Raw genomic sequence first — 16,455 nt, 5'->3', positions numbered from 1 at the left:
CAAACGATTGTAAAAAAATTGTTACTTACCTCAGGATCAGCAAAGATGTCTGAGAAGTTTTTAAAGGAGAATACCCCACTTTGTAAGATAAGGTCACCTCCCTGATCAGAGCTCTGGCCACTCAGGACTAGGAGCTTGTGTGCAGCTGAGTCAGTGATCAGAGAGTGGATCTAGACAGGTGTAGAGAGGTTGACAGGAATGTGTTAAATACAGACCAGCATGATGACCATCAGATTGCATCACATAATTTGTATATTATTTGCAATAACTTAGATATCCACCTACATGCATTAAGTTACTGGACCAGATATCATGACAGCATAAATCAAAGACAATTTTAGAGAGTAGTCTACAGCATACATTAATATACATATGCAGACGTGGGAACTTTTCACAGAATAATTATTACTTAAACTGGTTCAAAGTTAACACCTTGAACAAAGCTCTTCTTGTGTTGGCACTTTTTGTATTGTTAATTTTGACAGCAAGGCTCAGAAGGCCAAAGTCACCTGCCAACAGGGAACCTACCTCAGAGGCAATGGTATCCTCTGATGGATTAACTAAGACAACCGTCTCGAGGACATCGCTTTTGTGATGCAGAGTTCTTTGTCCTGTGGAAGACAGAGTTAAAAAGAGACATAAGGAAAGGTACTGACATTTCATAGACAAAAAAAGCTGCCTTGGCTTAATGATACCTATAAAAATGTATTGCACATTTTGAACCACCCCATCTTTAAAGTTTAATAAACACAATATTGGTTCTGAAATTGGAAGACGTTTAATTTTATGATACTCTGTGCAGAACACCAGTCAATTGCCCTCAGGGGGTTTTGACAGACCTGAAATCTACTGCCATCTCATCTTCATTAGAGGTCAACAATGTTAAAAAACTATGTTTTATAATAAACAGTTTATATTTTAAATGTTTAGAGTATATGGTTCACAAAGCTTCTCTTCGTACTGCAAAACCACGAAATAGGGTTCTTACTTGTAGTGGCAAACTGTCATTTGAGGCTTGCTCAAACCTGACGTTCCAAATGATCACCACATTCCTAAATCAATGGCTCACAAGTGTGCATCAAATCAGAGTACACAAGTGTACATTTCCTGTTAGTATTTAAACAAAACACCAAACAAGAAAATTGATCTAAAATACAGATTCTGAAGGCCATGTTGTGAAAGAAGGCAAACATGCAGCTCTGATTCCTCAGTTGATAGATTAAAAGAAAAAAAAATCTCTACAAGAATAAGCATTTTTTTTTTCATTGAACACAACATGAAACAGCCTTTTAAATGGTAGTGCTAATGGACTGGCTTTCCACCAAAAGAGTCATCAGGGCACTTTGGAGGAACATTAATAGGAAAGTCTCAGAATGATCTTATGGCGCTTTGTCATGACGCAGCTGCTTTGCAGATAAATGGAGGACCGCTCAAACAGTTTTATCAGTCGATTCCTGTCATGGCCACTAAAAAGTCTCTACAAAAACGGAAAACAAATGCATTAAAGTGCAGAAGAGGACAGTAATGCCATTCGCCGTGTCTGAAAGCCTCTCTCTGCGGTTATTACAGACTGTGGAGATTGACTATATCATCACTCCCTAGAGCAGAATCAAATCTGCTGCGTTTGTTTCACTTCACCAGAGAAAACCTTCTTTTGAGTGAAATTAAATTGGCTGAGTTTTTTTCTAACAACTAAACATTCTGCAGCAGGAAGAAGGCTAGGTTAGAGCAGGGCCCTACTGCAATGTCTGCAGCAGAGTGCGTCAATTTTTCTCTTCTGTAACACCCACCTGGATTAGCTGTGATACATGTCAGCATTTCTGTCATGCCACCAGTGTGTAGATAATCTTTTAATTCCTTTTGTTTAAATACCAGTACAGAATCTAATAATAGGCCAGGGTAAAATAACATTGCCATAAGAAACATCTGGAGGGAAACCCTATTGTCTCACAGGGGGTTATCATTTTGAAACCTGAATCATTACCAACAGCGAAGACTGCAGACTCTTGCCAGACAGGAGGGTTAAAGGCCTTAAAGGCTGTTCCTGTGAACAATAATTTAAAATGTTAAAATGTATTTTGAGTAAAAGTACCAAGTCTCTTGTTCTCATATAGGATATATAACAGTGTAACAGCTCCTATAGTGTCTTTAAAAATCATATTTACAGCAAGAAGACCTAAGTAAAAGATTGAATAGTGAGACAGGATTTTCACCCTACACTAAATCTGACATAGCATAGAGAAATCACTCTAATTTTGACTCTTGTCTGGCACCCAAACCGCAAATTAAGTGACCAACTGAATATTTCATTTTAAAAGTACAACAGTCTGAAAAGTAAAATCCTATATTTTTGCCCGTTTTGAATCATGAAGCCTGTCCTAGCGTACCTGCCACCGTAGAGTTCTGTGCAACAACATTCTCCCAGGAAGACAAATCCTCCAGGGCATGTCTGATTGGCTAACAGAGGCTTAGCAGATGCCATTTCTCACGAAGAACGCAGACTGACAGGTCGGGTATCACAGTGCTGTGAAACTACTGGTGGGCTGTGATGCAGAGGAACAACGATGAGCAAATTCAAGAGCTGCACTGCATAGCATATGCATGTTTTCCCAGAAGATCCTTGGAATGGAAATCACAGTTTAAAAAAAAACTTTGTCTTAACTTATTTTTTACTGCATAGTGATATGATAAAATGAGTACAGAGTACAAGTACAGAAGATGATTTTCTAATTGTGGCTGATGAGTTTTTTGTTTATTGAAAACACAGGTGACTTCCTTCAAAGTTTATAGAATCTTAATTAGAACTGTATTTTAAGTAATATTTAATCATTTCTCTCCAATTACTCTACAAATAAAAAAATGCCTTTTATAAAAACATAAATTCGTCTTTTTAAGCTAAAAGGCTTGCTGAAGGTGAGTTTGCTTGCCTCTTGTTTTGCTCAAATAAGCATATAACAGTATTATATGTTCTAAATGTACACGTGCCACACTACTAACTACAATAGAAAAAGGTTTTATGCTGACATATGATATTATGCCAATCCCTGCTAGTAAATTTGGGAAAAAAATAAATACAGGCAAATTAAAACTCTAGAGACCAAACCTTCAATCAGAGCATAACTAGTTCTTAAGGTCACTCTTTTTTTTTACAGAACTCAGTTAAAACTAAATAACCAACAAGTGTCACCCTAATTATGATTCAATACGGCCTTACGTGTCTCAGTCTGAATTTTTTAAAATGCTATCTTTTTGGCACTTTTAGAAAACCTAATTAGCTAATCACACTTCCATGCACTACTGCCACAACAACGTCGCATCTCCTCAGTCAGCAAACGCCATCATGCTATTGGCTGTTGCTATGGAGATGGTTGGCTGGCTGTTGCCGGCAGCCCCGTCACACTGACCCAGTCCTGGCATTCCGAGACGCATTGCAGCATTTTCGTGCAAGAAAACAAATCCTGCTGCCTGGATAATGCACAGTGCTGCACAGATCGGGAACTGACACAGCAGCAGTGCTCCAGTCCTTAATCAGACAAACTATATTTAGCATGAAATGCTTATCGGCTATGTTTAACTGCAAGAATCAGAACAGCATATTCTATGGGGAATGGGCAATTTTCTCTGCAGCCTATTGAGATGGTGGGGGATGGGACTACGTAGAGAGAAAAAAGAGTACAAGTAAGATAGGACAACACTCAGACAGAGGTTTTCTGCTAGAGTTCAGATTAGTGCTTTAAAAGCAGGCCAGCGACTTCTTATGAAGTTGGCTGCACTGGATCGTAAGGTAAAGGATATGTCAGAAGTTTTAACAACTCAAGAGAGTGATCTTTATCTCTGCTGATGACAGGAGAGGGATTCAGTGAGAAAATCAATTGAAATACAATTAGGTACAGTAAAAAAGTAAAGTGAAAGAGCTAAAAATACAGAAGCTAAATTAAATGTAAATAAAAAAATGTTGTACTATTGTGTGCCATCTTGTTTTTTGCTCATAAACATTTAATAGGGGCAAACAGGGCAGTGATGGATGTCACTGGAATGTTGAATAGAGAATTAGAAAGGATTTAATCATTTTAGTGCGAAAGGGGGACGAAGAGGAGGTTCAGACTCACAACGCAGGAAGCGTTGCCACGCTGTTTAATTACTGAAGCTCTGTGATCGAATTCATGCAAACATCAGGAGTTATTATTTATAGACGACACAAGCTCAGCATTGAAGACTTCACTTGTCAAGTTCAGACTGAACAGAACTCTTTCAAATGTCCTTTATTCTGAGATTTTCATTGTGTTGCTGTACTGGGAGTTCCTATTTACACAGCCTAACACTAAACTCTGCAGTGGTAGCCAGCATTGTTAAAGACTGCACATGTATCTTAGATACTCTCACAAGTGTGGGATTGGGCAGCTTCTACTTGAATTCAGAGCCTAGGGGTTAGGAACAAAATAATGAAAACTGTAGGTGTATATTAAGAGTAGGTGAATATGTTAATAATAAATGCTGCTCATGACAAATTGATACAATACATTAGCAAGTTATAACTAAAGAAGCAGAAAGCACTAGAATTCCCACACAAAAAAAAACATTGATATACCTTTTTGGAAATTTCTAGATTCTATTTCTTACTTGCCAAAAAGGTTTCTTAAAACTAGGAAGGGGGTAAGATTTATTAGTTAGAAGATTAGAATGTGGAAATGTTCTACAAAGAGCAACCTTAAGCCATGTTGTGCTTTAGCTTTTGTTGTTATTGTTGAAAAAAGAAACAAAAGAAAAGGGGGAGAGAGTAACCTTCAATGAGTTTGGCTACTATTAGATGCACATAAAAATGCTGCTGGCCTGGATCACTTACATTAGCATTGAAACAAGTCCAAAATGTGTAAATATTCCAGTAGAACTCCTTCTTCTATAGTTTTGGTTTAATGAGACACTGTTCTGTCTTTTAAGACTCCCAATTCTTGCTATCTGCATATTCAAAGTTTCTCTTAGTTAAAAATTAATTAATTAATTCAGTAATTATGAATGTTTCTTGGAGTGTCACATCCATCACAGAAAACACCAGACTAACAGTGCTGAAGGGAGAAATCTAAATAAATCAACTTCGTCCTTTTGATCTCCACACAACTACATTCTCTCAGCAACCTGCTTTTCCATGGGTGTTGTTGACAAGAAGCAGCCCTAGCTGATATCCCCAGTACGAGTCCTGCTGACATTGAGCATCTAGTTCGCAGAGAAACTGCATGACATAGCAGCAATTTGACATAGAAGAGTCACCTTCAAAGGCATTTGAAAAAAATTATTGAATTTTTCCATCACTGACAACTTACCACAGTCTTATGAACCAAATTCATCTTAGATAATAAGAAAGCATTGCTGGTAAATCACTGAAATCATTAGGGATTCCCAAATAGCTGTCTCTTACTGATAATATCAGTTGAAAGACCATAACTATTAATTGTAAAAAATTCAGGATAAAATATTTGTAGGTATTACAGGTAGCTGTCATAAAGCACACCCATTGACAAATAACGGACACCAGAGAAACTCAAGCCTTAACCACAGCATCTCATGTTGAATAAGTATCTGTCCAAATAACTAAAGACACAAATGCATACATACAGTATGAATAGAAGGATACAAGCACAAATAAAGTGGACTCAGTTCCATATGACATATGAACCTCTTCAACCCACAATGGCTTCCATTTTTCCAACAGCAAAATCAATAAAAGTAAAAAAATACTGTTAGAGTAGATGCATATCCCTCAAAGCAACTGTGTTCATGTTCAAGAAACAACAGGAAAATTAAAACTGGACAAATGACTTGTCACTATCCCATGCCACCTTCCAACGAAAGAGTCAATTAAATAACAACAGTCTCAATGAAATAACCTCTCCCAACACACACAAACCCTGTCTTGACCCAGGCCTACGTGACAAACGAGCACAACTGCCTGTCACTGACCGCGCCCACAAAGGCACCTGCCAGTTCTCCAGCCCCTAACCCCACTGAGCCACTATACTTACACAACAGATTATGCTCTCTCGGCCCTCTCAAACTTTCCGCCATGCTGCACAGTACCCTCTAAGCCCGGAATACTTCTGTGCAGGCCTGCCTTTGTAGAGACCAGGGTGCACACTGCTGGCCAATGCAATAAGCCTCTTAGGGCCTGAGGGAAATGCGGCCTAAATACAGAAACTGTGACGCCTTCTTGCTCATAGCTTCCCCCACCCACCCCCTGACCACAGAGCCTGAGGGAGCATCAGAAAGGCTGTTCCCTCCTCATCCCAGTGCCCCCCATACCAGTTCCCAGGGGAGAATGGGACAGCTCCATCTCTCAGCGTCTTCCAGACTCAGCAGTAATGCTTTGTCTTAACACCTTTCCATAAATAGATAAGCACACACAGCCACTTTTATGGAGATATTCAAATTAATCTTTCAGGTGTATTTTTAAAATAATTCTTTGAGTGCAGCCAACTGAATGTGAGAATATGATTAAAAACAAACATAAAAATATTTATTCTCTTACAATATTACTTTAATGCATATGCATATGACAAACCATAATGAGATATCCATTTGTACCAAGTGCTAAAACAGAGTTTGTTTAAAAAGTGTGAATGTAACCATCTGCTTAGTTTTTCAAGTGCTGCCACATATGTCAGCCTAAGTCTGTTCCTCGGGTTTACTGGTTGGTTTAATCGGGTCTTTGAAGTGCGGTATGTACAGCCAACTTCTAATTTTTTATTCATTTCTCAAGCTTTAACAAGCATGAAACGTCAAGGAAAACAACAAGTAATTTTTTATGAACATAAATGGTTTAAAACTATTTTTAAGAGTCTAGGGGTTGTGCAATAGCAAGGCTTTGGCTGGCGAAATCTCAAAATATTTCAAGACGCTTTTGCTATGACTCATTTCAGTAAAGATTCTTTTTATCTACTTATTTAAATCCCAAGTCTTTCAAAAAGACTTTCTAATATTCATGTTATCACACCCTTTAACATTGCTTTCCATGAACTCAAAAGAAAGAGAAAAAGGCCAATTCTCTTTATTGTGTACAATCAGGTATTTTGCCTTGGTATTACTCTGTGAGAAGGAAAACAAATGATACAGCCTTACATAAGGAAAATATCCAATATTATGAAAGAAATCCATCCAGCCAGCCTATCTTAGCAAGCAAATTGTTCACTAAAATGTAGTGTTTTATTCTTCTCCAAAATAACTATTGCAGCTACTGAGCATTGCAGATTAGATTTATAATAAAAGACTTGTATAGCATTATCACATTGCTATATTGGATATAAATATCTAGTAATTGCTAGGTGGGAGAGGCCTCACTTGATTTCAGGACCCTGGACAGCCCCTGGAGGAGCCACTCTGATCAAGATCCTTAGCCACTGTGATGGCAATCACTGATGCTTTGGAAGATGTCTGAAATCATTCCACATTATCCAAAAAGCCAAATTAATATTCAGGCATTCACTGAAAAAAAAAACATTATTTCATAGGAGAAACACAAAAATGTTTTGTTTGCTGCTCCATTGCTCACAACACTTATCCGTTGAAAACTAAGCCTCTTGAAGCTCAGCATTTGAAGAAAGACCGCTTCATTTCTCAAAACAACCATCTGAATGTTATCTGAATCACATTACACTCAATGACACGTGCCATATAATCTTTCTTTTTCTCCTTTCTCTCTTCGTCTTCCTCACAGCACCTTTTTCAGGAAACTTGTCCTAATTTCCTCCTGTAATCCAAGTCGTGTGATTTGGCCAACACTGGGAGCTTCCGTCGTTAATCCTATTAAAGCATCAGTGTTAATCTCACCAGGGCTACTCAAGCTCTGCCCAACACCTAGGGAGGGGTCTTGCCCAGCCCTACCACTACCACTGCCCATGTCTATAGCTCCCTGCTGGTCATGTCTGTCAAAATACCAAGTGCTGTCAATTCTTCTTGATAATGTCACTGAACATGACATTCACATTGTCATCACTTAAGTTATTTTTCATTGTGTAATAGACAGTGTTACCTTATGATTTATGAAGCATTTCTTTTGTGAAAAAAACCCCACATATTTTAATTTGGTGATAATCTATGGCTTATGATCATGATGATTATGGTGATTAAGGTTTTGACTGCTTCTTATGTCTGTGAATGCCAGTTTTTTTCAAAGGAAACTTGAAAACAATTTTGAGGATATACATGTCAAATAGACTCAAAGAGGAAAAAAAAGACACCTTTTCTAAACAGCAAATTTGGGTATATTCACCCTTTCCGATCACCGGGGGTTTTAGAGACTAAACTGTGTTTTTGAAAAGACTTGAAAACGAAAGAAAATTCATAAAGAAATATGTGACTGTGGAAAAATGAACAGTTACAAAAGACAAGCTGTAGTGGAATTATACGGTTTTGCTAATCAACAACAAGGGCTATAACAAGCATAATTATGTGTTTCAATTTCAAATGAAATATGAATGAGTTAATACAATATTAAATCTCCACTGCTTTTAAGACAGGCTGAACTGTTGTTTAGACTGTCTAACCTCAGAGGATAGCAATCCGTTGATTTGTTAGTGAGATATAGACCTTACCTTTGAGTATGTGTCCATATTTCAAACAAAATCAATGTACTGTACATGCATGACCTGAGCCATTTAAAAATAATATGACAAAGCGAAATGGGGTTAGAAATTGAACTGTTATTCAAAAGGCATCAGTGGTACTGATAACTCACTACACTTTGTTTTACATAGACTTTCCCATGCTTTAAGTGTAGCAAATTCAAATGTAGATCTGACCACTTCATCCTTCATCTACTAAAACCGGACTCTGACAAAAACAAGGCATTACTGCCCATCTGTATAGAAAGTAAGATTTCTTGATGATCATTTATTACTGATGTTTTGAAAATTAGGACTCTGCATAGCTAGCTACAAGTAGTTAGCACAAATACATTTCACACTACTAAGAATAATGTTGCAATGAAAAAAATATCAATGTCAGTCACGTTATGTCATATCATTTCCCAAACCGCTTTTTTACCATAAGGTATCGCAAGAAGCCAGAGCCTACCCGGCTCAAGACAGGGTACACCCTGGATGGGGCGCCAGTCTATTTCAGGGCAGGTGCAAGCCAAACATACATGGGGGCAATTTGGAGGCCACGGTAAAGGCAGAGGGGGGGAATCTGGCCTGGACACTGGGATAACTCCTTACTCTTACTGAGAAATGTCCGGGGATCTTTAATGACCACTGAGAGTCAGGACCTTGATTTAACGTCTCAGCAGGGGTTTTGAATGTCATCCTGTCATAACCTATCCATTAATCTACTTGTAAAACACTTTACCTGAAAAAGGGCCATTGCTGTGTAATGCTGCTCCACTTTAGAGTATGTATTCTGAAATTCTGTGAACAGACTTTTCTGAGAGAGAAAAAATTGCAGGACACAGGACAAACTCCAAGAACCTATTTGGAAGAGAGGCAAACCCCCAGTTTGTCAAGGTAATTTTTTTCCAACATCAGGCAATAAATTTGAAAGAATTTTGTGCAGTAAAAGTAGAAATGATACATGTATAACCCATATTGTTGTCAGGTGATGCTATAATGACTCTTGCTAGACATGTCAGTGGAGACAAATAGTGTCCTCTCCTGGACAGTCTTAGGTCTACAGTCAAATTTTGCATGGCTATGTGTTTGTGTGGAGAAAGAAACCGGCCTCTTTTACTGTCAGACGCCTAGCCTCAAACTGGGAGTCACAGAGGGAGCCATTTTGTACAGCTAAACCAACGCAGCATTTAATACAAAATCCTGCTGCAGCTGTTGTCAAGGCAACCATCTCCCCAAAAATCCCCAACACAACTCTTCCATCACAATGGTAACCCATTGTATGTGTGCTCAGAGACTGAGGAGCTTGGGAAGACTCATCCATGAGTGGGGTGCCTGGATGAGGACGAGCTGGCAGGCAGGTGGCAAGGAGCTGGTGCCAGAGAGACACAGACACACAGAGGGAGAGTCTGTGTCAAGGCAAGCCAGCGAGCATGAGCTGGGTGGCAAGAGCAGTGTCATCATTCACCAGAAGTGGGCTTGACGTCTCCCTCCCTCCACTTAGGCCTGGCAACATTGAAAGGCATCAGCACTTGGCATTGTGCACCGCAGAGCACTGAGAGACACTATCAATTGGATAAGAGCAGAAAGCTCTCTTTCCTGAGAGCTTATGAAGGAGGCCAAAGTGTTTTAGAAGATGATGAACATTAATGACTCCAGACACTGAAATAAAAAGGGAGAGGTTTTTGTGTGGAGTCCCACCGTTGGCTCCTATCATTTGTTTTGTCACACTGTAAAAGGTAGCCCAGCTCAAGAGGCCATTTTGTCCATAAAACTGGTTCCAAATAAATCCTTTCTTCCCTTCATGAAATTGTTTTGTACTGTACAGTAGGAAGGAAATATGTTCAGAACTAAAACGATCAGAAATCTAGGTGGCAATTTTCAGACATCAATGAGTGTTACCTTATGTTGCTGAAAATCACTTAACAAAACTGACAGTCTAAACAGTTATAATGAGGAACCCAACCAAACAAGACACACAAACACACAGAGTGTGAATTTGTCTGTGTGGGGGAATGTGTTACTGTAAGGCTCAAATGAAGAGATTGATTAACCAGATCAATTGTGACTACCGAACCACTGTTTATTGTAAACTATCAATTAGCAGTAACATATCATTCGTTCCATGATTCCAACTGTCAAAATTTATAATATGCAGTATTACAAGCTCATGGGTCAAGGATTTTTTGCATTAAGGAATTTCTCGCTTTCTAATATGTATGAACAGTGTCTGTTATTTAAAGGCAATACAGTATATACAGTACTGTATTTTCATCCTTTTTCTAACTGCTTCATCCAATACAGGGTTGTGGGGGAGCTGGAGCCTATCCCAGCAAGCAACGGACACAAGGCAGGATTCACCTTGGACTGGATGTAAATGCATATATGCTATATAAATTAAAAAGTGAATAAAACACTATTATGAATATTAAGTACCGACAAGACCATGCTTTCCAACATAACAACCTAGCAGGGCAACATTCTCTTCCTACTGGTAAACAGAATCCGTTGTGTTCACTGACAGTGCTTAACACTCATACTATTATATTTGGCTTCTCGATGTTTTCCAGATTCTTTGCTTACCAAAGCCCATCTCTGCAGGATTAAAGCACCTCCCTAAGCATAGTGAAAATCTGTGCTTATTCAACAGAAACAGAAAGTGATAGGTTGTGGGTGCCATTAAACCTTCTGAGCAAGAACACGTTATGTTGGATTTATCTGTTCTGCCCATAAATCCCACAACTCAGGATGAGACTGCAATCCTGCACTGAGTGTAGGAAGCCCAAGGGGAAATTTCCTCCTGCCAATTGCAAGACATGTATTAAACAGGTTACTTCTTCACTGTTGACAAGATGACAAAATATGATTTAACACATCCCTGCCTGAAGGACCAAGGAGTGTGCGACAGAAACGATGGAGGGACGAGAGGAAATCAGTGGGATGGCACTGTATTCACAGGTTTGTGTCCACTGCATTTTCTAAATGGACTTTGTGGTACAGGTGTTAGTATGGTAAGTCAAGAAGTGTTAAAGAAAACAGAACAGTTTAATAGTAAATGACAGACCTATGAGCTGCTGTGGTTAACTCATTTTTTTCTAAAGATTCTATTGTAATTCAGTAAGGGAATGGGTGTGATCTGGAAATAGCTACATTTCTGGTTTCATTCACTAATTCCAGGTAACAATTCAAATTAATAAACCAACATTTGCTTTATTATTCCTTTGTAAATTAAAAATGATTTATGCTTAGCAATACAGGAACAATTTGTAAGTATGCACAGCATAACTATATACATTACATTTTACCTATGAGCAGTATCTGTTGGCATTATCTTTCTGCTGTCTGGACTGTCTGGCTGAAAGGTGCAGCTTTTCTCCATGATTGTTTACAGTAGCAGTTCTAATGTCCTCAGACAGCCTCCCAGACTCCTACACAATTCCAGCACTGGCTGCTGGCCTCCCCTCTGTGCTGCTGTGCCTCAAAGGCTCGGAACACTGCTGGAACATTTTAACTGCGTTTCCCACCCCCCATCACACACAAAAACACTTTCTCTCTTGCTATGTAAACAAGCTGACTGCTGCTTCCAGCTGAATCTGACCAAAGAAAATCCAACCTGACCTTATAAGGGAGGCCTAGCCAACATAGAACATTCATGATGGATCCACTTCTATTACAGTATTTTCCTCTCAGCGTTAGTGATAATTAATAGTGATAATTGAGCTGGAACAGCTCAAAGAGACTCTCTTAACAGGTTTAATAAGCTGACTGCAAAAAGCTGCATCCCCTTAACCCCACACGGTGCTCTGAATATGAAGGACAGTAAGTGGGAAACAGATGGAAAGATACGGCACAGGTGATGGGCTGGAGTTAAATGGGAAATGCAAAGAACAGGTTAGTCTCAACCTAGCAACACATAAAAATGCAGTCTTACAATAGGTTACTTTTGCAGGCAGCCTAGAACTGAAGCTCTGGTGTTGATAACTATGGAAATTGAACTAGAGGACAGAATGATGACATTCTAGCAGGGGAAGCAAAGATGTCCTTCTCTGGTAATTTTTGTCAATCAGGAGGTTTTGTACCATTCCTACACCTGACAAAAATCAGCCATGCATGCTAAGCAGGGTTTTGACAAGCAGGTTTTGACAGGACATGACATTTTAACATTTCCATAGCTAGGGATCTCAGAGGTAGGGATTTGGGTCTCTCACACACACACTTTGGGTGTGCGAGACTATCAATTAAACAAAGACAGCAGGACTCAATACTATGGATTTGAGAGAGAGGAAACTCAAAAGAGTGGAGCATTTGAAAAAGTGTGATCTTCAAGGCAATGGGTTTAGTCCAGGCAATTTAATACTGCGGGTGTGAAAGCAAAACTAATTCAGTCCTGTAGGAATAGCAGAGGAATCAGGGGATTAGAGATAGAAATATACACAGAAGAGCTGAAAGTCTGAAATGCAATAAAAGAAAATCTGTTCTGGATATCTGAGAGTCTGCTAGTTCAGTGCAACATAGAAAAAAACAACCTAAATAAAAAAATAACAGACCAACTATGGCCAAGCTAGGTGACAACAGGTGCAAGAAAAATACATAGATCTCCATTAGACATATTTCATGTAAGGTGGACTGGGAGGTGGTTGGATCATAAAGGTAATCTAAGTAAACATTGCACTATGTGACTAGAATAAAAAGTAACTATATATAGCATTTGACATTTGTGAAGCTCTACATATAGGAAAACATATCTAGCTAACATAATACATTGTGATTCGTTACAGTTTAACATGAAATCAGAGAGTGCTTCTCAGCTCTGACCACAAACAAATACCCATTTGTGCAATATTAATTAAAACATACAACCAAAATATAAGTGCTCACTACAGAACAGGATGAGCTTCTCCAGATAAAATGCTGTGTTCAGTGTATTCATTTTTCACTCACCCAATGTAAAATACTAAGAAGGCATTTGTCCATTAGTCAAGCGTAAGGTGGGGGAATCATTATTTTTAAAAGATAAAGACATGAACATCTTAAACAAAACCACAAAGTTTATAAGCTTTTCTTTCCCTACATATATAGTCTCCTGTGATCCAAAGATTCGGATCAATAATGATCAAAACTGGTGTTTGCAATTATTATTATTAACTACTGTTAAGTTCAATTCATATTAATTTTGATTTAACTGCAAAAGGCTTTGGGCCACAGGGATAGTACGTACTGTAGCTTCAATCCCACATGCATTTTCAGTACATGAGGACACGTGCACAATACAGCTCCTTCTCCACCCCTTTCAAGTTTCCACTCTCCACAGATGACTGAATAGAGTAAAAAAAGCACACTCCCGGAATTTCCACGGAGAAACAGAAGGAAAGAGAGATTATGTCAGCTGCTAATGCCAGAGCCAGAATCGGGGCTTTTTAACACTGCAATCCAGAGTGACAAGTTATTCTTTCCAGACAGAATGGCTCCCTGGGGGGCCAGTGACATCATATGTCACTGAGGCCCCCACTGTCCCTTTGTGCCCCAGAAGCCAAAACCTCCTGTTGCTTTCCAAAACCCATTCAAGTGTGCTTTTACACAGCAATGCAATGAAATCAGACTTTCCTGCCTCGAGATTCCAATGCTGCCTTCTGAACAACACCTCTGGACAATCTCAGAATGCTTATGGACATTTCCCCTTAGTTGCTCTGCATTCACGTAACATGCTAAACCCCTCTTACATTATAGCCTTGTGTATTACATGCTTAAGCGATGCTTAATCAATGGCACAAAGGTCTCCAGGCTCCCAGTGAGGCTCAATTCATTTGCCTCTGTGTTCCAATACCAAGCCAGACTCTTTGAAATAAACTAATGAAAAAAAACTGCATTCGTTAAATGTAATTTGTTAACTTTCATTTCAGTCGGTTGGTCAAATTCTAATAATGATGAAACGATCTGGCGAACAAAGCGATAGTGGACTTAATACTTTGGCTTTAGCTGGCTGGGCTGAGTACATGATGGCATTGGGCAAAGATCAGGATTTCAGCGGCTTTTATTCTTTAATGTGCAGGGAAGCCGAACTGTGACATTAGAATTTGACCTCCACCCCAACTTCTGTTCAATGACAGCAGGTGGTGAATCTGAAGCAAGGGACCTCTCTTGATTGCTTCTCTCTTGAATTTGATGTTAACAGATAATCCAATAACAGATTAACATTAACTGAAAGTCCTACTACAGTTAAAGTTGTATTGAGAGAGAGAAGAAAGAAAACAGACACATTTCCTTCTTTACATTGGAGACAGTACAAGATACCATCTGTGTATGGATACAGTCAACAAGTGCACATTAATTAATATGAGTCCAATCAAATAGCAACCGTATTATTATTGTATTTTATATAATTTTTATATGTTATATAGTATAATTATGATATGTGAGTATAATTTTTACTAACATACCTGTTCATGTGACAGTCAGCACATGTTTAAGAAAAAGCCATGGTGCCCAGTGATACAGTGTTCTAACACCCCAGCAATGAATCTATGAACAGGCCTAGCGGGGGACACTGTACTGATAATGAATGTTCCTTCTGAAAAGCACAGTATTACCATTGCCCAAAGACCTAGCTATTTATCAGGAATAAAATACAGCTCCCCAATAAAGTAAGAGTCTGGCTTCCAATAACAGCAAGAAAATCAATGCCTTAATTTGAATTATGGTTTGCATCAATCATTAGACTCGTTTTTGGAAGTGAGTTATCAATGGATCATTTTTTTGTGCAAAAGCATAATGTCAGCAAGTAGCTGACATTATTACAGGATTATAGCTATAAATCTGATTGATTATGCATAGGCAATACATAGACAACCATAATAAAAAGCCTAAGGAAATTAGCTGGGTAGCACTACAGAAACATGCATCTATTGTATACATCACTCAAACAAATGTTTTTTATCCAAAATCCTTTTTGGCCCAGAATCTTTATTAATTATTATTATTATTATTATTATTATTATTATTATTATTATTATTATTATTATTATTTTTATTATTATTACTTACATAGAGTAGTTCACTGGCTAGCACACATTGAAAAGAACAAATCCAGGTATAATTTTCACCACCAAATCTGACTTAAAGCTCTAAAGCATGTATTGTATTTACTAAATCTTACACTACTGTAACAATGCGTCTTGTTCCAAGAGGCTTTGTGTGGCAGCTGTTAGCAGCTAAGCAGCTATAATCACCAGTTTTAATAAAGTTTGACTGCTGTTCCAGCTGGAAACAGAACCAGTATCAGAATATCTAGAATAACTTCATTACCACCTGTTCTAGATTTCAAAGAACAGATGTAGATGAAGTTATTTCTTCTTTGTTTTTTCTTCACGTCACATAGAGACTCTTTTATTGCAATTTGTGTGTTACATTCTGCTTTTTTCTTTAAAGAGCAATTTGTTTGTGCAGGCGGGGATCTTATGAAAAAGATACACAGAGGGTGATTGATTGTTTTGTTTTGCCAGATAAGTGAGTTTTTTTAAATTAAATCCTCCAGACATCTGCCAGAACGGATGCCATCACTTCAGTGGTGCAGCTATTTCCAGTATTTCTAAAATGACATGTGCTGCTGACGTAGTATGCACACCAGACATTGCGCAGAACTTCATTAACCTTTCCCACATATTAAACAACATTATAAACAGTAGAGTTTTGAAGCTGGTCTGAACCTCAGAAAAGCATGAAATAAATTAGAACAGGAAAGTGTTCTTGCATCCTTGCAGTGCTAATCAGTAACCAGTAAATGTCTCAAAGTCCATCTTTATGAATTAAAGCTCCACCTTTTGTGCCTCTGGCCAAGTGAATGAATACGTGACACTTCAGTCCA

General features: G+C 38.5%; 1 protein-coding gene across 1 annotated transcript in view; it reads right to left on the bottom strand.

Moving 5' to 3' along the window:
- The window catches only part of map1aa (microtubule-associated protein 1Aa), a 71,680-nt gene that overhangs the window by 17,515 nt on the left and 37,710 nt on the right, over positions 1 to 16,455 (bottom strand). Inside the window, exons 3-4 of the mRNA XM_069190608.1 lie at positions 529 to 611; positions 30 to 170 (exon numbers count right to left, since the gene is read on the bottom strand). Coding sequence (XP_069046709.1) covers positions 30 to 170; positions 529 to 611 — 224 coding nt within the window. The remainder of the gene's footprint in view (positions 1 to 29; positions 171 to 528; positions 612 to 16,455) is intronic.

Source organism: Lepisosteus oculatus, chromosome 5, assembly GCF_040954835.1.
Source record: "Lepisosteus oculatus isolate fLepOcu1 chromosome 5, fLepOcu1.hap2, whole genome shotgun sequence".
In the NCBI taxonomy this organism is placed as follows: Eukaryota; Metazoa; Chordata; class Actinopteri; order Semionotiformes; family Lepisosteidae; genus Lepisosteus; species Lepisosteus oculatus.
Note: the sequence above shows the minus strand (reverse complement) of the source record. Positions and strands in the feature narration are given on the sequence as shown.